At 44.4% G+C, this 23,031-nt stretch overlaps 1 protein-coding gene across 1 annotated transcript; it reads right to left on the reverse strand.

Moving 5' to 3' along the window:
• Positions 1–233: 233 nt before the first annotated feature.
• Positions 234–20,025, reverse strand: HDDC2 (HD domain containing 2). The gene is made up of 6 exons (XM_081139735.1): positions 19,893–20,025; positions 18,689–18,810; positions 16,922–17,024; positions 11,568–11,636; positions 2,863–3,001; positions 234–596 (listed from the first exon to the last, which is right to left on the reverse strand). The coding sequence occupies exons 1-6, from the start codon at positions 19,965–19,967 to the stop codon at positions 499–501; spliced, it is 606 nt and encodes a 201-aa protein (XP_080995861.1). The 5' UTR covers positions 19,968–20,025; the 3' UTR covers positions 234–498.
• Positions 20,026–23,031: the final 3,006 nt, after the last annotated feature.

Raw genomic sequence — 23,031 nt, forward strand, 5'->3', positions numbered from 1 at the left:
TCATAGTGAAATTTAAAAAGTGGCTCCGGAGAGTGATTACCTGAATGAAGCAGCATTTCCTCTGAGGAGAGAATGCATTACAATGCATTCTTTCTCCTGGATCCTTATCACTAAGCTGAAAAAGCCTGTTCTTAAAAGCAATTATTACTAAATTTTCTATCGTTCAATGAATCTGGCCCTCGGGTATGTAGTATATAAATTCAGATTTAAAATCTCCAATAAATACTCCAAAGTTTAAGGTTTTTAAAATGTATTTAGTTCATAAAAAGACACCCCCTTCCAAGTCTTCATCCATGCATTTAATTTTCACGACCACATCCTGTTCTGTGGCTTCTTTTATGGCCCAAATTGTATCACGTTTCTTGCTGGAGTCCAAGCAAATTGAAAATAGACAGACTCACATCTGGGGAAATCAACAGACCAACAGTAGCAAACACAAGACCATTCAATGGAAACATAAAATGTTTGTTACAGGAGTGCAACAACGTAGAGAGCATCTCAGGAGTGAGGCTCACTGGCGGCAGCAGCTATGTTAGCGTTTCTTTCTGCCTCAAGTTCAGAAACAAGCTGGAGTATCTCGGGGTGGCTGAATTTTCCTGCAAGGCAAGAAGACGGAAAAAGATGAGAATAACGCCAATTTCTCCAGCTCGATCCCAGGCCCTTGTCAGGGGCTCCGTTCTGTGATGTGACCCGTGCTTTACTCCAACGCAGAACGCAATTCCAGGTCCCTCCTGATTTTGGAGAAGGCCCAAAGGGGACCACCTGGAGCTTATTCTCCATCACCCCAGACGCCACCGCACATACAGATGAGAATCGGGCAAAGAACTGTCATTAGAGCTGGGAGTAACGTTCCAGGCAGCCCGTGAATGAGGAACCACAGGGAAACGCGGGAGGAAAGCACTGCAGTAAAATTTAACCTCAACTGAGTCATGGGCACAGAGCGCTCTTTCCAGGCTCAAGTTTCTTCCTCAATAAAATGTGGAGTTTAAACTAGATGACTCCTCCAGCTCCCACATTTTAAATTTTACTAGTATTTTCATGTTTCATTTTTTGTTTTTCATTGAGAATGTGTCAAAATAGAAGACAATCATGTTAAAATGCAAAGCACCACATACATGATTTAGTTGTATTTTAGCTACATTACTGGTGAAATATGCTATCTTAGAACCCAATCATTGCTTATAACACAGCTGGCAACCCTTTTCTGTAAAGAGACAGTAAATATTTTAGGTTCCGTGAACTTATACGTCTCTGTTGCAAATTACTCTGCTGGTGTAGCACAAAAGTAGTGTAAACCATATGTAAAGTGTGGCGGTTTCAATAAAATGTGACACAAACAAGTACAGCAGGCCGTTTTGGCCCGTGGGCCATAGTTTGCTGACCCCTGGTTTACGACTTTATCCTATTTCACTGAAGTCAAACATTTTTGAGCACCACCTACATCAAAGACAGACGAGACAAGGCTGGTCTTGGTCCTCAAACACCTTATTATAGGATGGGGTGAGCAAGTGGGGATTTGGGAGGAGACCCAAGGAGGAGCATCACTAGGGAGAATGCAAGTCAGATGTAAACCAGTACAGCAAGCTCTAGACCAAGTGCAGGTTGAGCAAAACAAAGGGAACACTTAATTCTGACACAGAGGTTTAGGAAAGGAAACCAGAGAGACCAGTGGCCTTAGGCTGCAAAGCTTTATAGGCCACTCAAAAGTGTCAGGATTTTATTTCTTAGGAAGAGAACAGCCATAAGAGTTTTAAAAACAAACACGCGACGATGCTTGTATCTACAAAGGAGGAGACACTGACACGCAGGATGAATGGCGAGCCTGGCGGGCTCAGTCAGGCAGTTATAACAATGGCCCCACACAAATAACGAGGCCGTGCCTAGTGCAGATGCAGTCGGCTCGGAGAGAAGGAAAATCGAATCAACTTCATTACAATGCAAATCATATTTTGGAGCTTAGTCTGTGATCTGGGACCTTCCTCTATTTGGTGGGGCACAGGAAGGTCCCGAGAGGTCCCATAAAGGCCATCTCTAACCACTCTCAGGGGAGATGGAGGCTGAGCTGAGCCTGAGGAGCTCCCAGGGGAGAGAGGTGGCGTTTTACTCCAGGGAGGGACAGGAACACCAGCCATCACACATCCAGGGTACTTAGCTCCTCACTCTGGAAACTGTACCAAAATGAAGATAGCTAGGGCTTATTACCAGGAATTATTCTAAGCAACTCACGTGAATCAACCCACTATATCCTCAAACAACTCCATAAAGTAGATTCTGTAATTATCTGCATTTTCAAAATAAGAAAACAAAGGCCCAGAGCTAGGTTAAGTAATTTATTGGAGATTACACAGATTTTATGTGGCAGAACCAGAATTCAAACCCAAACAGTCTTGACTCCAGGTCTGTGCCATGACGACACCGTACTGGTGACTTCAGCCATTTGGGGTTTTCTTGTTTTAAATCCCTATTTCTACCTCTACCTCACAAGACCTTACACCTATAAAGCACTTATAGATCATAGTGCACTTTTATATACATTACCTCTCCTGAATCTCAAAACCAACCTATGACGTAAGTAGGGTAAGTATTATGATGTCCATTTTTCAGAAAGGACATAGCGAGGTCAGGAGGCTGCCCAGGGGCACACGGCCAGTAGGTGTGAATGTGAGCCTGGCGCTCAGACTCCAGGGGACAATGCTCTCCTGCACCAGGCCAGCTTCCCCGTGAATCTCACTACTTTCTCTTTAGATGCTTCAGATGGAAAGGTCAGAACTGGGGAACAACAGTGGATTCACCAGCATGATGTTACCTACACTAGGAGGAAGCCAATCGATAACGACGCTCATTGAGAACAGCACTGAGTACCTGCGGTGGAATCGTAGAAGTCCTGCAGTCTCCCAGGTTTGTTCTCGAGGTCTTCATATTCAGATGCCTGAAGAATCATCTCACACTGGTCCAGCTGCTTCACAAATTTGGCCTCTGCACTAGATTGGGTCTCATACTCCTGAGAGACAATTAGAGCAACATGATTAGGGCTCATGATAGAGTGATCCAGGAAAATTCTGATTCTGGTACCTGACATCAGAGTCACAGCTAAAAACACATTCTGAACCGGCCACATTTCTCCACTGTCTACAAACCCTTCATGGAGAAGCGTCACCTGTAATCTCATAGCTAACACCATCACTCCACGCAAGAGGGACGTGCTCACACCTCCGTGTGCCCCACCCAATGCCTCGGAAGTCTCGTCTGTTCGTATTGGCACCGCAAGCATTTTCCTTCCTGTAGCTTTTCAAGATTGCTATTCTTCACACCACCTACGTGGTGTAGGTCTTTTTTAACTTCAAGCTAATATTTCATCTCATGCCTCTGAAATAATCTCTCCATTTAATGTTTGGTTTCCTTTTCCTTCAAGTAAATGTCTAGCTTTCTCACTGAACTTTGGTTACCACTTCACCCTTGGATTCTCTGTCCCTGCTTAGTTCCTAAAGAGGGGCAGCTCAGGCCCTCTGGGTTATGACTGGAGAATGCCGCCGGGGTCTGCGAGTTCCTCACGCAGTGGTGTGCGTGCCTGTGCTGGTGGCCGGGAGGTGGCGAAGGCAGTGGACAGGCAGATTTTACCTTTCTTCTTCCCACTGGTCCCTCCCTCCTCGGTGCAGGCCTGAAACAAGAAGCTACAGGAGGTCTGTTTCTTAGCATGACACATTTCACACAACCACAAGTTCCAATTAATACGATATAGAATCATTCTTCTATTAAAACCAGTGTTCCCACTGGTTTCCCGGCAAAGTTCTCATTTGTATTCCACCCCAGATGTGTTCAATAATGAACCTGTCATGCTTTCTTGGCATAGTGTGCTGTGAATCGCTGAAGGTTTCTTAGTTTTTATTAAATGTCTTATTCTTATAAAGAGAGCTATTTGAATTTTGAAAGAGCTTAAAATTGTCCAGGAAAATCATTTTAATATAAAACCAAATACATTTTGTTTTATTTCAAAGGTACTTAGAAATAGTTAATTTAATTTAAATGTTTATTTTCATTTATATTTAATAAATTTAAATTCATTATTTAACAAAAATAAATGCAGTGCTCTAAGCACAGCAGTTCAGGATTTTTCTCTGTTGAAAGTGAGAAAAAAGAATACAAGACCTTTTGGGAAAGAACACATTTTATAAGAAATTCTGGCGAAATTACACATTTCGTTTTTTTAAAAATGTACCTTTATTGATTTCAGAAAGAGGAAGGTAGAGAGAGAGAGAGAGAGACATCAAGGATGAGAGAGTCGTCACTGATTGGCTGTCTCCTGCACCCCCCCCCACTGGGGATCGTGTCCACAACCCGGGCATGTGCCCTGACCGAGAATCGAACCGCGATCTCCTGGATCCTGGGTTGATGCTCAACCACTGAGCCACGCCCAACCAGGCTACACATTTCTTTTAAAAATATAAATCACTGGGTTTTCTCTTAAAAAATAATGGTACTGACATTCCAACCAGGAGGGAGGGCAGGGAGAAGCATACTGCAGACAGAGCTCTAGCAGTGAGGAGGAGCCACGGCACCTCTGGGGAACTTCCTGCGCACAGCTCCTAACGGCAGGATGGAGAACTGAAGGGAGGGAAGGGGAGAGGTAAGAAGCTGACGGTGGAGGAAGAGCAGCTCCTGAGAGGCCTTGTGGTTTATGCTCCAGTCTCAGCGTATCCTGCAGCTACTGGACATCACTGAAAGTTTCCAGCAAGAAGTGTGACGGTCAGGTCTGCACTTTGGAAAGAGCATTCCAGCTTCAGTGGAGACAATGGCCAGACTGGAAGGCTTTGAGACTTGGTAGCACTAGCGGAGAAGTTATGAGAATCTGGCAATGAAGATGGGGAAAAGTGGGCAGATTTGAGAAATCTTAAGGATGAAGCAGCAAACCAAAGCGTGAAAGTGACTGAAAGGGAGAGTCCTAAGTGACTTCCTAGTTTCTAGCCTGGGAAACTAGGAGCAAAACAGAAGAAACAGGAAAAAAAAAAGTTATAGAGCAAAGGAATAGCAAAACGAAAAACCTCAGGGGTAACATTTACAACAAAACCGAGGGTCATAACATTACCAAGAATCGTACAATATACAAGTGGGGACAAACCTCCTCCAGCCATAATCAGCATCTGTTAGGGAAGAATCAGAGAAGATTACGGGCAACAGGGCTTCCGATGGACCTAAGAATAGGAGAATCTCTAAATAGACAACAGGTGTTCACATTATTATCAAAATGTAAGAAGAGAGGCCAGCACTGACGGAACCTTGCCGACCCCACTGCAGCCGATAGAAGCCCAGCCCTGGTGAATTTGCCAACCTCACTTGCTGGGGCTCCTTCCAGCTCAAGGCCCCAAAGGAGGAGAAACTGCTGGGAGTGAAATCAAAATCGAGTGGGACAAACATAACAGAGATGAAGAAAAGGAAAAGTCCAGATCAAAGTAGGGAAGGGGAACGAAGCCAGGAAATCTCTGAAAGTAAACCACCATATTTTTAACACTACGCTAAAACAAAACAAAAACAAATAAACAAAATAAAAGAGGAAGCTCTGTGAAGCTAAAAAAAAGCTTCATGAACCAAGTTTCCTTCCAAACGTTCAGGAAAACTAACTGCCTATCAAAGTGAGCAACATAAAAAGCACAGGGGCCGGATTCCATACAAATTTACCTTAAGAAAAAGAGACCAAGAAGCAAAATAACATCTCTACAGAAAATTCACATCAGAAAGACATCCTCGTTTTTAAAAAGGACCATATCCACAACAAACTATTTTTAAAAGAACTAAGAGATATTAAGAAAACGGTAAGAAGTGAAAGAGCATAAAAATAGAGATAAAAGAAAAAGTCATCTGAGAAAGACTAAGCATTAGGAACACGGGGATAGTTAAACAGGATAAATAATGCGTCAAGAGACAGAAACTGAAAAGGAGGCTAAGTTTAAAAGTAAAAAAGAAATAAAGATGATATAAAGAGTTTGGGGGAAGGTAATAAATATTGCAGATAGGCAAAGAAGAACAAACATATGGATATATGGGAGTCTTGGGGGAAAAAGAAAATGAAAGCAAAAGGAAAAACTTATTTGAGTTGTTAAATAATAAAAATGGCCACAGATGATGACGGAGTAGGGCCATGCTGAGTTGGGGTTCCTATGGATGTTTAGGTGGCGCTGTCCATCAGGCTGCTGGATTCTTGAGTTTGGAGCTTAGGAGGAAGACTTCCCAGGAGAATATGTGGAATAATCAGCACATGATCACTGAGGCCCAAAAGAAGTGTAGGGAAAAGAGAAGGCAGCCAAGGACACAGGCCATGGAAGGGAAACAAGGCCAAAGAAGAGAAGCACTTGAAGGAATTCAAGAGGAACAGCCAGAAAGGTACAGAGAAAATCAGGAGGGAGCAATGTCACAGACCTGAGGGAATGAGAGAACTTCGATAACAAATGGCAACATCTCCTATGCCGCCAGGGTGCCGAGTGACACGTGGACAGAGAAGGTTTGCTGGTGGGGCCACCCAGAGGCAGTCTGTGACCTTAGCTGTGAGGAAACAGTCGGAGGTGTAGACAATGCCCTACCTATTTGGTCATGAAGGGAAGTAGGGAAACGTGGCATCCAGGGAGATTTATTTCAATATAGGGTTGTGTGAATATATTTACAAGGTTTACAAAGAACTAAAAAAGGCCCCATCTGACTGTCTCTGTTTTCCCAATGAAAGAGGAATGACTATTGGCTACAAAGCTGGGGGAGAAATGGCAAAGTAGGTGGTTAAAGAGAGGGAAGGGCAGCTGATGTGAGGCCAGAGACAGAGAGGTAACTGGGGGCCACTGAGGAGGTGCTGGCAGCCCTGAGGCTCAGCAGACCTTAGAGGCCTTGATGGGCAGGGACTCCAGTTCCTTTGGCAGAGATGAGAGGGTCCCACCATCAGCTCTCTGCAGCTTTCAGGTGGGCCTGGGGAAGACAAATGACTGAAATAGCTCAGCCTGGGGTTGAGTAGAGCAACAGAAAAACAAGTTCACGCAGGAAAGAGGTACAAGTTGTAGGTTCTGGAAATAGAGGACTGAAAGGAAGAAAAGGTGAGATAAGAGGAGGATGATGGTAAGTTTCTTCCGTCTCCCTGGGGAAAGCTGGCCCTGACCACAGCGTTGATATACATGAAGTTTATCTCTTGCATCTTCCACTCTCCCACCTCCGAGTGACTCTCACTCCAGGAACCAGGATCTTTGTGTTGCTTTATATCAAACTCCACAACAACATACTGTACCTGTACTTCAAAGGATAGAACAGGGAGACCTTTTGTAAAAAGGACTTGTTAACCCAATTGTCTCTCCAACTGATTGAACTTCAGACAATGTGGAAACAAATGTGGGTGGGAAACAATCCAAGGGCTCTCAGGGGTGCCAAGCATTCAGCATTGGGGACTTGGGCGGAGCAGTTCCTGCACTGCCTTGGGATTCAAAGGGATATTTCTTCAAAGCAAAATGCAGGTTGTGGGTTAGGCCTCCTCCTGTGATACTTGGGGGAAGGGATGTGTGTGTGGGGGGGGAGAAAATGGTTTTTCTTGACTTGCTAAAATTTGATTTCACATTTGTACGGTGCAAGATAAATTAAAATCAAGGATGTTTAATTGCTTTAAACAGATGTGAGTCTCTGGGCTGACAGCTATTTATAGTGGTGAATAGCTGTGAATAACATTTCAGAAATCAATTAATTGGCACTTTCTATTAGTACTATTCTAAGTTCCCTGGGTACAGAATGACAACATTTTCTCAATCCAAATTCAGAACATATGGACTGAAAATAGAAGAAAAATAGAGCTTACTGTGTATCAGGCAATATCCTAAATGCTTTACACATATTAATTTGATTACAATACAACCCTATAAGATAGGTATACTACTATTATTGCCATTTTACAGATGAGGAAATTAAGGCACAGAGAATTGCCCAAGATCACAGAGCTACTAAAGAGAGGGACCAATATTTGAACATAGAAATTTGATATTGAAGTACATGTACTAATAATATGGACATGAATTATAAAAATGCTTAAGTCAATATGAGAGTTTATATGGGTTGAATAATATTCCCCCCAAATTCATGTCCATCTGGAATCTATGACTACAACCCCATTTGGAAATAGGGCCTTTGCAGATGTTATCAAATTAAGATAAATTCATACTGAATTAGGATGGACCCTAATCCAATGCCTGGTGTCCCATAAGAAGAGGGAAAGTTGGGTACAGATACAGACACAGGGAGCACACCATCCAACTGTGGAGGCAGAGACTGGAGCAGTCACTGTGTCTATAAGGCAAGGAATGCCAAAGCTAGAAGAGGCATTCACCAGACACTGGGGAGAGGCAAGGAGGGGTCCTCCCCTAGAGCCTTCAGAGAGCATGGCCCCGATGACACCTTGATTATGGACTTCTAGACTTCAGAGCTGTAAGACAATACATTTTTGTTGTTTTAAGCCATTCAAATTTGTGGTAATTTGTTACGGCAGCCCTAGGAAACTAAAAAGAGTCTCTTGCTTATAATAGGTAACTGACATGGTACCATGAATACACTAGACAGAACTATAAATGCTTGTTCAACCAACCAACATACAACATAATGACATAAAGAAAGTGCTGAACTAGGACCTGGGCTTGTAGCTTTGTCACCCACTAGCTAAGAGTCCTTGGGCAAAGTAAGGCTCTTCAGCCCTTAAGTCTTCTTAGCCAAAAAATAAGAGAGTTGGAAACGGGTTTTGGTTCAGTTTTAACTTTACAAAATTCTAACAGATAGAGTAAAGAGCCAGAGACAGAACGTAAATTTAAAAAATAGCTAAGAATATAATAAAGTAGGCCCTGCATGGTACCAAAGGTATCAGAGAGAGAGAGGAGGAAAGAGAGAGAATTAGTTTGCTAGGGTTGCTGTAAAAAGTACCACAAACTGGGTAGCTTAAGCAACAGAAATTTATTATCTCGTAGTTTTGGAGGCCAGAAGTTGGAAATCAAGGTACTGGCAGGGCTGGTTCCTTCTGAGGGCTGTGAGGGAAGGGTGTGCCCCAGGCCTCTCTCCTTGGCTGGCAGATGGCCTTCCTCATGTTCACACAGCATCCGTGCCTCTGAGTCCAAAATCCCCTTTGCAGAAGGACACCAGTCATTTAAACTTGATTACCTCTGTAGAAGTCCCATCCAAATAAGGTCTTATTCGAAAGTACATATGAATTTTAGGGGGACACCATTCAACCCATATCAGAGAGAGACTGGGAGGGCATGCAGTATCTTCTTTGGTACCACCTAGAGCTGACATGTAAAGATGAAGTTCATGTGAAAAAGTAGAAAAGCTCAAGACTTTTCAGTCGTTCACATCCCACCGTATTACCAATAAAGAATTTAACCCTCTGCTGCCTTCTTGAAGGTGTTGGTTGGCCGGCAGCAGCAGTTCTAAAGGAGGGCTGTCATATTCCGGGGCGGCCACTGTACCAATCCTGAGACCTCCTTCAACAAGCTTAACTAATTCAACCAATGACTTTTACAAGATTATACAACTGTTACCTGTTTGGGGGTTACAGAGTCATTAATGCTCTAGGTGTTTTATATTTTTCCAAATCAATGTCTTTCTAAGTGACTGTTGTAGTGTGTTCTTCATAAAATACTGTTGTAAGTAAATAAATTTTGCCATAAGTTTTATTTAGCCAGTTGTTGATAGCTAACTAAGAAAACAACAGGTACTGCAACCATATTTACAATAATAGGAGTCACAAGGGTACAAATGTGTGTAAAAGGTTTTCAAATTATGACGTCTTTCCTCCTTAAGAGACAATACATGGAATTAGTTTCATAAGCTCAGGGGCTAGTTTTTTACGTATGAAATGCAACACAACTCCACTCCATTCCCCCACCCACTGTGTTCCAAAAGTTTACTTGCAAGTAGACTGGAAGGACGGAATCCTTTGCCTAAAGAAACTCTGTTATATCTAGTAACAAATGCCACCTGAGCCGGGATCCAGCCAGATACCACACAACCTTTGTCAGATTTAAGTTTCACAATTCTTTGACAAGGTAAATATTAAAGGCCTACGATCTCTCATCTTAAATCCTGAGGCCAGAACTGTTTGTTTTCAGCATTTTTTATTTTATTTTAGAAAATAATATGGTACATATATTACAGAAAACTTCTAGTGGGGTCTAGGGCAGATTCAGTTAACAAACAGATGAGAGTTTCTACATCAAAGCATATTAATTTTCACACCAAAGGGGATGAGTTGGGATTCCAAACAGCCTCTAGTTGAGTCAAGTAAGGTTTTGCTGCTCAATCAGTTCAAGTTGGGTAGTTTTTAAAAAAAACAACTGGCTCTCTGAACTTTGTAAATTTCATAATTGTGGCTAACACATGTGTAGCTGTGATTATTCTCATTTTCTAGAGGAGAAATAAGTTGACTAGAGTCAAGAAACTTCCCCAAGGGCAGGCAGCCAGGAGGTAGGATTCAAATCCAGGTATCCCTGGCTGCCAGCCCCTCTCTGCAGCACACCCTACTGCCTTAAAGGGGTCACTGCAGCCCACGATGTGGCTGAACCACAGAAATGACAGCACCCTGCAGAATCTCAGCACTGAGTAAAACGGCATTTCTAGAAATATCTGCTCAGGGTTTCGACTCCTGCACTTCACAGCTGTTTCCATCTTCCCAAGCCAAGGAAAGACCCAACTTAGCACACAAATGGGAAGACTCCAGGAAGGGAGGTCTCCACCAGCTTTGAGGCTCAAACAGAGCAAGGCAAGGTGGGGGCCTGGGGATGTGAAAGAAAGGTGGAAGATCAGACTCTGAAGACAGGAGGGAGGAGGGCTCTGAAGGAAATGTGCAAAGTGAGAGAGGGAGGCAGAGCTATCCTAGAGTAGGAGCGGGGCTGGGGGGCTCAAGCAAAGAAGGGCCCGCCAGGTTAGATGGGAGGGAAGTGAAGAACTGCAGTAGGCAGGGGTTTGTTGTTTTCTCTCTTTGCAAATAAAAAACAGCACTAGGAGGGGGCCAAGAGGACCACAATGGCTTTCTATGCCCTTTCCCTCCACCAAGCTGCCCCTGCAGACCTGGCCGTCAACAGCACTGGGAAGAGAGTGAGCACTGACAGAGCCCCTGTTCTGTGTGGGCATCGCGGCAGCATTTCACCTTGACCTCAGTCAGCCCTAACAACCCTTCAGAGCTTCATAGATGGCAACACACAGAGAGGGGAACGAGCCCAAGGTCACTGAGCCAGGAAGTGGTGAGGTGGGAGTCAAACCTAGGTCTGAACCACCCAAAGCCCATGTTCTTTTCAAGGACCAGAAATGGGTGGTGGGTACGGGGTTGGTGGGGTTGGCAGGATTGGGGGTGAGAGCAGTACATCAGGAAATCCAGCAACTATGAGTCAGAATCTGTACCAGGCATTATGGTGACAAGGGAAATGGGGAAACTGGAGGGGGAAAAAATTAATTTAGTCATGAGAAATTCCTGCAGCAACTGAGAGGTGAGAAACTGACACAAACCTAAAACACTGATGAGGCATATAAATTCAGTCACAAATAAAAAGTAACCCATCATATATACTTACTTCCCAAAGTTCATAGAGCTCTTTTCCGAGATCCTTTGAGAGAAGCTGGGCTAGCTGCTTCATAGCTTCCTGAAATATCAAACCATTATTTTAATCATGTTAACATTTAAACTCATCTATAAAAGCCAAGTGCTGGGCTCAAACTCTCACGCATAACTTCCAAGGGGGGAGCAGAATACTGGACAATATTTATGGCTTACAAGGAGGGCAGTTGTGTACATTAAATAAGAAAATGTATTCATTCACATAGACATCACAGAGCACTTAGTTTGTGGCCTGAAGCACACCACACACAGGAAAGGACAATGAGGAGGGTGTGAGACAATTATAAAAATATCATAAGTGAAGCTAAAGATTTTACATCTTGTGGGTGAATCGCAAGATGCCCCCACATAAGTTTCAATCATAAGCATACTAAGTTCAACACAAACCTGTGAGTGGAAAGAACAGGAGAGTAACAATTAATTACAAATCTCAATTATATCCATTCTCTATTGTTAAAGTTTTTATTGCAAAATGAAAAACACCACACAAGTGGGCAGTTACCGGCATTAATGAAACGTAAAGGAAATTACATGGTAGCATCTTATAGGCTTACAGACTCATTGGCTGAAAACGGATATTGAAGGGTAATCAGCCAAACCACCCATGACAAGTATCTGAATCCTTCAACCACGTCACTCCACACTTTCTGTCCTCCCTCCAGAAACATGTCCATGGTGGGGACCTAGTACCTCAAGAGGCTGCCCAAGTGGCTTGTAAGCAGCACTGTCAGAAAGTACTTTTTATATCAAGTTGAAATTGTCCCTGTAGTTCTCCCACTGTGCCGAACCCCTCCTCCTGCTCACAAACACAATATCAAACAGCCGGGCAGTGACCCAGCTGGGCCAGAATTTCTGCGGCCACAGTGACTGGTGCAAGGAATGGCCATGTTAGTCAAACCAGTCACTCGGGAGCCATTTGAATGATTTGTCCAGCAGAGGCTGGGAGAAAGAAGACAGAAACAGAAGCCCGAGAGAGTCAAAACCCAAAGAAAAGAGAATGAGAGAGCAGAGGGTGTTCCATGCTTATTTTTTGTCTCAGAAGTTCCAGGAGCCACCCTCATTCCCATTGCTTCCTTCATTTCTGTTTTGCTCCAGTTTCCTTCTAAAATATCAAATTTGGGGGGTATGAGGTCTGCAAGTTACTCTCAAATGGCTTCAAATTCCTTGACCATCTTCAACCTACACCCCTTAATCTGCTTCGGTTCTAACCAGGGGTTAGGCTCTTTGAAAAGAATACGCTTGTAAGAACCATTTTTGGTAAGTGGTTATATCAAAGTGGCAAAGGTATATAAAATCAAAAAATGAACTGGGATAAAGCAATAAAAATAAATACGATATCTGTGTGTATATTTATTTTTTGCTGGGAGGAAATATGTTACAGAGTACAATCTCTTCCAGAGCAAAACATACTTGCTAGTGTCAACAATCTGTTCTTATACATAGTAATATCACCATCTTGAACGGCTTGTAGCATCAAACCACCCTTAGAGGGTACAAAATTTAGATTACTTTGTACTTACATTCTCCCTTGTTTCTGTTTCATAAATCTTGGCAAAATACTTGAGAAAATACTTTGCATTTAAAAAAATTAAAGGTATCTTCATAAATAATTCGCATTTCCACTATTCCAGAAACAAAGTTTGCCTATTGCTTTTGTTTGAAAAGAATGAACTGAATAACATATATGTACAGGCATATCAAAACCTAAACTTTTAGAATACAAACACAGAAGTTCTGCTTTGAAAGAGATTATTTTATTCCATTTAAGGTTATGTACACAGCTCTGAATGGAGTTACTGATGTGTGGTCTGACCAAGGTGGAACAGAATGGAACCTCAGCCTCCTCAAGCTAGATGCTGTATTTCTATAAATGTAGCCCAGGGCTGAATCGGCTTTTTGGAGATCATATCCAATTACTGACTTATATAATAAGCTTCCTGTTGACTAAAATCACCATGCTATTAAAAGACATAACAGGTAAACAAGAATATTGTTGCTCTCTTCCTGAAATTAAGCAACGATTTTCTGGATCTAAACTCATAGATATCGTTTGTCACTATACAATCCGAATTGCATTTTGAGGCAGCATTGGCCATAGAATTATGCCCACCTTTTTCAATGAACCCTGGGAAATCGACTCTGCAAAAGTCCAGGTTGCGTGGCTGAAGATGCCAGACTTTCCCTTCCTGATGGTGAGCCCTGCCATTCCCACTTCTATACTTTTTTCGCCTTGTTCACACATAAATTTAGAGATAATTTCCCTTGCTTCTTCCTGCTAGCAAAACTTGTCAAGAATCTGCCTAAAGTTCCAAGCTGAATGAAGCTTTCAGCAAACATCTTGCATCAGTTTTGTGACAAGCACCCAGAAAGCATTATGCATCACTCACGCGTCACTGGTGAGGCTGAACAGTGGCGCCGTTAACTACCAGTTCAGGCGGGGTTGGGAACAGGCTGGCCATTTACTAGCTGTGGAACCCTGGGCAGATTACTTAGACTCTTTGCCCTTTGGGTTTCTCATCTGTGAAGTGAGGTTTACCAATGGTACCTACCTGAAAGGATTGTTGTGTGGTTTAAATATATATAAATATATAAAGTGTTTACTACCTGGCACATACTAAGCACTCTATAAAATGTCCACAATATTTCTCATTTTCTCCATCTTGCCATGTTCACTCTCATGATAAAGTTTGGTTCTTCTTTTAACCTCAGTTCTTTAGCAACTTTAACCCTCGCAGATCTATACACACCATGACTCTCCTGCCTGAGTTTTTGCCTTTACAAAGGAATATAACCTGCCATTGATGTGCTCAGCCTCAAGTTCCATCCCACTAGTTCTTGATGATCCCGACCAGACGTCCTCTATCAACCTGGGCTATAGTGCAAAGTATATTTTATCCTGCTCACGAAGGATAAAATTGCTCTTGGCCCCTAATTTTCTCTTCTATACCCCCATCTTCCCTTTCATCCACATTCTTGCTCTCCTTCAAAGCAAGCAGCCTTCCAGGCTTATCAAGTCCTCTTCCTCCCTCCTCCTGTGGTTTAAAGCCTTCCTGACGCAGTTGGCCAGCCTCTGGGCAAATGATGATTTAATTATCTGAATGCATGGTTCAGACAGTCACATCTGATTCATAAATACCATCTGCATAAAGAATGGTTCGTCTCCCAGATCCTTCTCTCTGTTCCCAAATCCTTGCCAGCGACAGGAAGAAGCAACCGCAGTATCAGCGCTCTCCAAGCCTCCGGCTTCTTGTCCAAGAACTTGTGGTTCTCTAAGACGCTTCCCTTGTCCCTTCTGATGACAGTGTTCATTCTCCTGTGAATCAGGAGGGGTGGGCGGCAGGCAGGAGGTTTAATGAGGCCGGAAAGGTTTTTCATCACTGCCAGGATACGAGTCCAGGAAGATAGCAACACTCTCGCTGATGGTTCAGGTCCGCTCTATGCCCCTCCATGGAGGCCAGGGCTCAGCTCTGGTCAGGGCAGCAGTAGGTCTTCTCTCATCTCCAGTAGTTGAGGATCCTTCCTCTGGACTGTGCTTTTTCTTCCCATGGTTCTGACTTGGTCCTTTAGGGAGTAGGCCTCAAATTCACTGCATACCCACATAGGGACAGTTTGTCTTTTCTTCTTCCTGTGTCACTTTAAAGTCTTTGGTTACCCTCTGGCATTTCAGTATATGATTTCTTGTCGACAACGTCCCCATGTACTCTTGAATAAAAGTATCATATATCCTGAAATGAGCTGTATAATTGAGGAGGTTTTCCCCCTTCTTTTTGTCTATGTCATACGTCATTACTCAGCATCCTCTGGTTGAGGGCTAATTCCTTTCTGTAACTCCGTGTCTTAACTGGTTTCTTTTTAAATTAATTCTGTCAATCAGCCTAGGAATTTTTTTTTTTTGAAAAATGCTTTCCTTTTTTTAGATTATTTTTTAAAATTTATTTTTCCGTTATAGCTGACATACAATATTATATTAGTTTCAGGTGTACAACAGTGATTAGACATGCATATACCTTATGAAGTGATCACCACATGATGACAGTCTAAACTCCTATAGAGAAACATTTCCTTAGCTTCCTCCCTTTCTATGGCTGTCATGATGCTGAGCCTGTATTTGAGACCCGTATTTTGGCAGGATAAATACATTCCTTACACTATTCCTCTTGTTCCCATAATTTAGGATGTGTTGTAACTCCTAAATTGGGATTTCTTGTGGATTTTCTTGCCTATAGAGAGGCAAAAATGCTGTTGGCTACTAAGGTCATCTCCCCTCAGCTCTGAGAACAGCTATTTAAGGCCACCTACCCTGTTTATAAACCATCTTCATAAAGGACCTGCCCACTTATCAACTTAGGATCTCTGGCCTATAGTAAAAGTAGCTTGCAATGACCCCTGAACTGAGAACCAGACATTCAACATTATAAAAACAGCTTCCCAGGATTTTGCAGCCTCTAAATACATCTTCCTCTTTGGCCCTGGCCTCTTTCGAGCCCAAATTGATATTGATTTCATATTTTATAGATGTTCATTTCTTACTAATACAAATATTTATTTTTTTTATACATCTTTATTGATTTCAGAGAGAGGAAGGGAGAGAGAGAGAGAGACAGAAACATCAATGATGAGAGAGTCATTGATCGGCTGCCTTTGGCTGCCTCCTGCATGCCCCCAACTGGGGATCAAGCCCGCCACCTGGGCATGTGCCCTGGCCAGGAATCGAACCGTGATCTCCTGGATCCTAGGTTGATGCTCAACCGCTAAGCCACACCCGTCCAGGCTAAATTTCTTTACTTCAAACCACTAAATTAAAGGATTAATTTAAAATCCAACAAGTTCCAGCTATTTTCATTGTTGTAATGAAAGCCATGCTATCTATGCCCACTAATACTAATGAGAACGGAAACCAACATAGAGGCTGGGAGCAGGCCGGAACCAACTGGCTCTTACTCCAGGGAAATCCTTGCTTCCAGAAGCTTAGACTATAAACCACCCAAAATAAGAGTAAACACTAATAGCTTACTCTTCAAGAGTGTCTTTAAGATTTTGCCTCACCAATCCCACCAAACCAAGACTACTGTCCTAAACTCTGTGCAGTCTCAACTAGCTGCCTTCTTGTAAGATCCATTTAAACATCTTTCAGCCCAGGCTCTAAAACTCTCTAAGTATCCTTCCCTGATGTTCCCCTTCCCTTCCTGAAACAATAAGACTCTGTCTAGGTGGTGCACTCCCTTACTCCAATAGGTCTAATAAACTTAGCTTTGCTTCAGCAACAGGTTTTTCTGGTGATCCCCTGTGGAGTCAATAGTCAACACTGACCTCTTCTCGCCTATGTTTTTCTTCTTTGGGGATGTTATCTGCTGGTGCTATGTCCCCCACGATGCATTCTGCCATATCGTGAACCAGGGCTAGGCGTACACATCTGACCAGGCAAGAAATGGTGAGTAATTACACAGAATTATATTCACTACAAACTCCTTCTCTATACTATTTTGAAATTACATAATTTATTTTTCTTTCTCCACCCTCACAGAGTATTTTAATGCAGTATTTTCTAAAATAACTATATTATGCCAGCCTTCAACAGTTCTCAATCAAAACTGCTCTTTAATATTCAACACAATACATGAGAGTGCAGAGGAAATTGTTAGCCTCTATTTTTTTTAGAAATGGATGGATTTTCAAATATCACTTTAAAAGATTGATAACTTCAGATTACAAAGCCAAATGAACTGGTTAAGCACTTACTTACTGACACAAAATTCAGAAACAATCATTCCCCCAATATACTAGTTAGATGGCAAAATGAGGCCCTTTACAGAAAAATGAGTAGAGTTGGACAGATCTGGTTCAAATCCATCAACCAACATTTATCAGCTGTGTGACCTTTGCCAAGTTACTTAATTTCTTTAAGTGCCTCTTTTATCAGTCTTCATCTTATCATCTGTAAAAAGGAGATAATACTTCATAAGGTTGGTATGAAAATCAAATTTGATAATTTATGTTCCTGGCACATGCTGATCATGCAACAAATGGCTATGATTACTAGTGATAATGTTAGTAGTTAAGATAATCACTGTCAAAATAATGAAGGCAGGTCATGAGATAAATGCCACAGAGGGCCAGTCTGTTTCAGGTTCCCACTATTACCAAGGCAGTACAAGGCCTAACCGACTCCTAGTAGGTGTCCCCTTCCCGCCTACAGTCTCTCTCTCATTCAGTTAAAATCTCAGGATTATTCTTAGATTCATCTCCATTCAACACCATGTCCATCTTGCACCGACTGCCAAAAATCTCAGTTCCATCCATCTACAGAGAAACAGGGCTCCTCAATCTCCCTAGTGAAACATTGCTGCAATTAAAGTGATTTACTTATTTCCACAGTATACCTTCACTTTCCTGCCACTGGGGCTTTGGTCTCTATGCCCTTCCCTCTGAGTGCTGTGCCTTCTACTTTGCTACCTAGTCAACCCTTCAGAGCTCAACTCAGATTCCACCCTCTCCATTAAAATCACCCAAGAACAGGTGCTCTCTCCTGTTGGGAGTATGGTGCCAGCTTTCTAACATAACTTATTTTTGAAGCCACTTTGCGCTTCTGTAATTCATCTGGTATTTACTTAATGTCTCACAGTGCTAGGAAACTTGGTCCTATGCTCAAAAAAATATTCTAAACACTGTTGATTGACTGAAAGAAGAGAGAATATGTCTCAGTTATATCTTGCACATACCACTCCAAAAAGTCCCCCCACTAAAAGGGGCCAGATAGCGTACTAATACAATGATAGAATGTCAGACATAACATACCCCCTCTGGCCCTGGAAACCTTAATATCACACTTAGGTTTCCTTGAGAACAAGACAGGCTCTTCACTTGCCAAGAGAAAACCTAGAGCGCTATTAACAACTAAAGCAATCAACACAGACAGTTCCCCTCCCCACATCCTGAATCTGTATGGGTTGCCTCAAACAAACTTTCTTGATATATAAACTAACCTACAAGAATTTGACACAGGCCTCAGTCACGAAAAGTGGTGCATAATTACAGAGCAGAGACCATACCTAACAAGCACCAAAGTTCACAGCCTACCGGTCTTTGTTGAGATGATCATCGTTGGTCACCAGAGCCATAACTGCCATCCTGTACATGTGATCTGATACACTCTCCGGCCTCTCGACATTTCTGTACACCCAGCCAGTCCGAGGGACTCTCTGATGAAAATAAAGAGAAAGAAGTTTATAAAAATAAACATTTTAACTATCTGCTATGCTGTTGAACAGAAGTCCAGGGAACAGGGCACAGAAACAGGGTAATTGTTTCAGAACATATTAAAAAGTACTTAGCTAACCAAAACGATCAACATCTGGAATCAAATAAACCAGTGAAGTCAGAGACTGAGAAACAGGTATACGATGCAAAAGTCTAGGAGTCACGCTGCTGTGCTACTGATGTATAAACTTCGGAACACATGCAAGTCCTTCAGACATAAAAACAAAAGTTTAAAGTAGCTTATTTTTCATAACTACAAGATCTCAGAAGTTTTGCGTTCCAGCAGCCGCATTAGACGGACACAAGTGGACAACACGCTGACAGCTCGGGACCGAGCAAGTGCCGGCCTTCGGAACCCCGAGGCCGGCGGGACACAGGCAGCTGGGGCCGCTCCCTTTCGCTTACACCCAGATGCGACCGTGAGGCTGCCCTCCCCCTCGAGGCCGGCCTTCCTCAAGAACCTGACCGACTGTAGTGACGGTGGCAGGGAACAGATAATCCTGGAGACTGAGCTTGGAGAGATTCGGCAAAACCCCTCACGGAGCGGCGGGGGGGGCGCCCCGAACGGGAGGTCACGCCGCGCACCACCCAACGCCCTCTGAGAACGGAAAGGCTCCCCGTTTCCGCAAGTACCCGCGGGGCAGACACTGCGCACCCCGCCCACAGCCTGCGGGGCCAGCGGGGGCTCGGCAGCGCGCCCCACCCGCCCAGCTGTGGGGTCGCGTGCCCCAAGGGCCCACGTAGCAGGGCGGACGCGGGCCTGTCCCGAGACCCGCGGGTGGCCGCCTGCGCCGCGCCCGGCGGGGCCCGCGCTCGCCTCGGACACGGGGCTGGACCCCGGGCCCGGCCGGCCTCGCAGCCCCGACCGCCGGCTCGCTGCCGCCGCCTGCCGCCCGCACCGACCACGCGCCGGGGCAGGGGCAGGGCCGGCCCGCGCTGTGCGGGAGCCCCCCGCCGCGCCCCCGCGGCCCCCCCCGCCCCCCCGCGGCCCCCCCGCGCCCGCCGGCCCGCCTCGCCCGCCCACCTTGAGCTGCCCCACCAGCCGCAGGAAGCGCAGCAGGTCCCGGGCGCCGCGGGCCGCGGGGGAGGCCGACGCCATGCGGGCGCGACGCGGACGGACGGGGCGGAGCGCGCGCGGCCGCCGCCCGGAGCTCCTCCCCCTCCCCCCTCCCCCCTCCCCGCCTCCTCCTCACCTTCCCCCTCCTCCCGCCTCCTCCTCACCTTCCTCCCTCCCTCCTCCCTCTCCCCTCCCCTCTCCTCGCCCCCCCTCCCCCGCTCCTCTCCGTCACCCGCTTTCCCAGGCCCTCCGGCCCGTTTCGGGGCTGCCCCCGGCGCTGCACCGTCCGCGGCAGACGCGGTGCCGGCGCCCAGCGGGCGCTCATGGCTGGTCCGCTGAACCCCATTAACCGAACCCCGCAAACTTTGAAAAGGACCCGCCGCTCCAGGGAGAGGGTCGGGGGCGGTGTGTGTTCGCAGGAGGGGGAGCTAAGCTAGCCTGCGCCCAGCCTGCCCTTTAGAGCTGAGGAGCTCTCCTTAGAGATGGGCAAACCATCCACATCTGACCCGAGGTGCAAGGAAAGTGCCCCGAAGGGCAGAAATTAATTGGTAATGACAAAGACACCGGTAGGACTTTGGGGTTAGTCACAGCCAAGGACCTTGGAGATGGACCTAAATGGGCTAGAGAGTGGAAACACTCCCAGGATGAAATCACAACCTCCCTTAACACCCCAAGAGCTGACAAATCTAATCCCCAAAAGTTGATTAAAGGTCGGTCTCAACCATCTGCCTTCATTCCATCAGCAATCATTGGTAACTTTTTTTTTTTTTTAATATGTCTTTATTGATTTCAGAGAGAGGAAGGGAGAGGGAGAGAGAGATGGAAACAGCAATGATGAGAGTCATTGATCGGCTGCCTCCCGGACGCCTCCCACTGGGGATCCAGGGAAACCTGGGCATGTGCCCTGACCGGGAATGGAACTGCAAAGTGCTGGATCGGAGGTAGATGCGCAGCCAGTGAGCCAGGCATTTAGTGGACAAGCATACTGAGGGACTCAGGGAGAGGCGTAATGTTGAGAATAGCTGTATGGGGCAGGCAGGGAGCAGGGAGACCAATTAGGAGACTATTGAAATAATACTTTGGAGAGATGATTTTGGTTTGGTCCAGGGTGATAACAGTGGAGGTGCTAAGATGTTGAATTTTGGGTACAATCTGAAGGTAGGACTGACGGGACTTGTGACAGATGGGACATAGGGTATGAGAGAAAGAGAGGGATCAAGGGTGACTCCACCAATTTTGGCCTAACCAACTGAAAGGATGGAGTTGCTATTTACTGAGCTGGAGAAAAGTGCAAGAAGACTAGGTTGTGGGGAAGGGTAGGAACCGGGAGTTTAGGACATGTTGAGATACCTATTAGAGATCCTAATAAAGATATAACCCACAGGTCAAGAGAAAAGTAAAAATCTTGTTTCATCAACATATAAGCTGCTATGTAAAACCATGAACCCGGATGAGACCACCTGATGAGAAATCATGGGTGAAGAAGAAACGCTATCTAAGGCCTAAGCCCTGGGGCAACCCAACATTTCAATGAGTTCGGGAGACCAAGAATAAGCAGCCAGGGAGGTGGGAAGAGAACTGAGAGAGAGCTGTGTCCTGGAAGTCAAACGAGGGAAATATTTCCAGAAGGAAGGTGGCAGGCCAAGTCTTATCAGATAAAGATTGAGACTTAACGCCAGACTTGGCAAATTCAGTGTCATTGGTGACCTTGACCAGAGAAGATTCAGTTGTAGTGGGGCAAGCAGAACCCCAACTCAAATGGTTCCAGAGAGAGTGGGAATAAGTGTTGCAACTCATTTAAAATGGATGGGGCTACTAGAGGAGAGATGGGTGTGTTTTTTTAAGACAGAAAATAGTATTGTATATTTATTTACTGATAGAGTGACCCAGTGGAGAGGGAAGAATTGACGATTACGAGACAGAAGAGAAAAATGCTGGAGTGGTGGCTTTGAGTAGATAATGCAATCTCCTGTACAAGACGAAAGAGTGGCCTTAGGGATGTGGAGAATTCAGTCCTAATACAGAGGGAAGAGTATGTGGTGACTAACGGCAGATATGGTCTTGGGAGACTGTAGATTTCTCTTCTGTTTGCTTCTATTTTCTCACTGAAATAGGAAGACAAGTCTAGACTAGGTTATGTTATAGTAACAAGCAACCTCTGTATCTCGGTGGTTTAACACATCGAAGGTTAAATGTCCGTTGCTGGTCAGCTGGGGATGCTTCCCTAACCTCATCCAGGGGACAAGGGGACTCTTTGTGCTCCTCTATTGCTGAGACTGAAAAAAAGAAAAGTGGCACCTTGCCGCCTAAAACCTATCCCTGGAAGTGATAGATGACCTTTCTCTATATCACTGGCCAAAATAAGTAGTATCTCCACATCTAACTTCAAAAGGGGGCTGTGGAGTACCATCTTCCCATGCTTCTAGGAGGGGAGACCAGAATATTTGTGATTGGAACAGGAGGCATTGGAGGGTTGAGGAGAGAGAAGAAAGCATAAAATAATTGTTTTGGAGACTGGGACAACAACAGGATTAAATATGACTAAGCACCAAATGAATGCCAAGGACAGTGGGGCATGTATTAAAAACTGTTAGGACGATAGACAGAAGCTATTTTTATGGTGGTAGGTGGTGCTAAATAAAGAATCAGAGACAAGTAGTCAGGTCCCCTGGAGGAAAACAAACAAAAGAATCAGTAGAATAAGAAATATGAGGATATTTGACTTGCAGAAGACTATAATGAGCAATATTCTAGAGATGGATGCCATGAAGCATCGGGGCTGCAAGCCAGATGGTTAATGCGCACTGCAACCTGTTGGGTGTCCTTCTAAGTGACCTCGTCACCTTTTTTGCCCACGGTGCCTTGATTTCCTTTGCACTCTTCCTCAATCGTACAGGCTTGATTTAGTCTTCATGGGTATCTCTACTTGTTGTTTGCAACTTTCTTTACAAAATACATGTGAGTTATCTTAACTTTGTGTAATGAACTATAAAAAATATCTCCAGTTGTCTAAATTATCAGGAGTTGGAAAACATTATGTTGCTGAGAAATTATGAATTGGGTATATGTAGCTTTTGAGAAGCCCTATTTTAAAGATGATAATGGG

Source organism: Miniopterus schreibersii, assembly GCF_964146895.1.
Source record: "Miniopterus schreibersii genome assembly, chromosome: 6".
Lineage (NCBI taxonomy): Eukaryota > Metazoa > Chordata > Mammalia > Chiroptera > Miniopteridae > Miniopterus > Miniopterus schreibersii.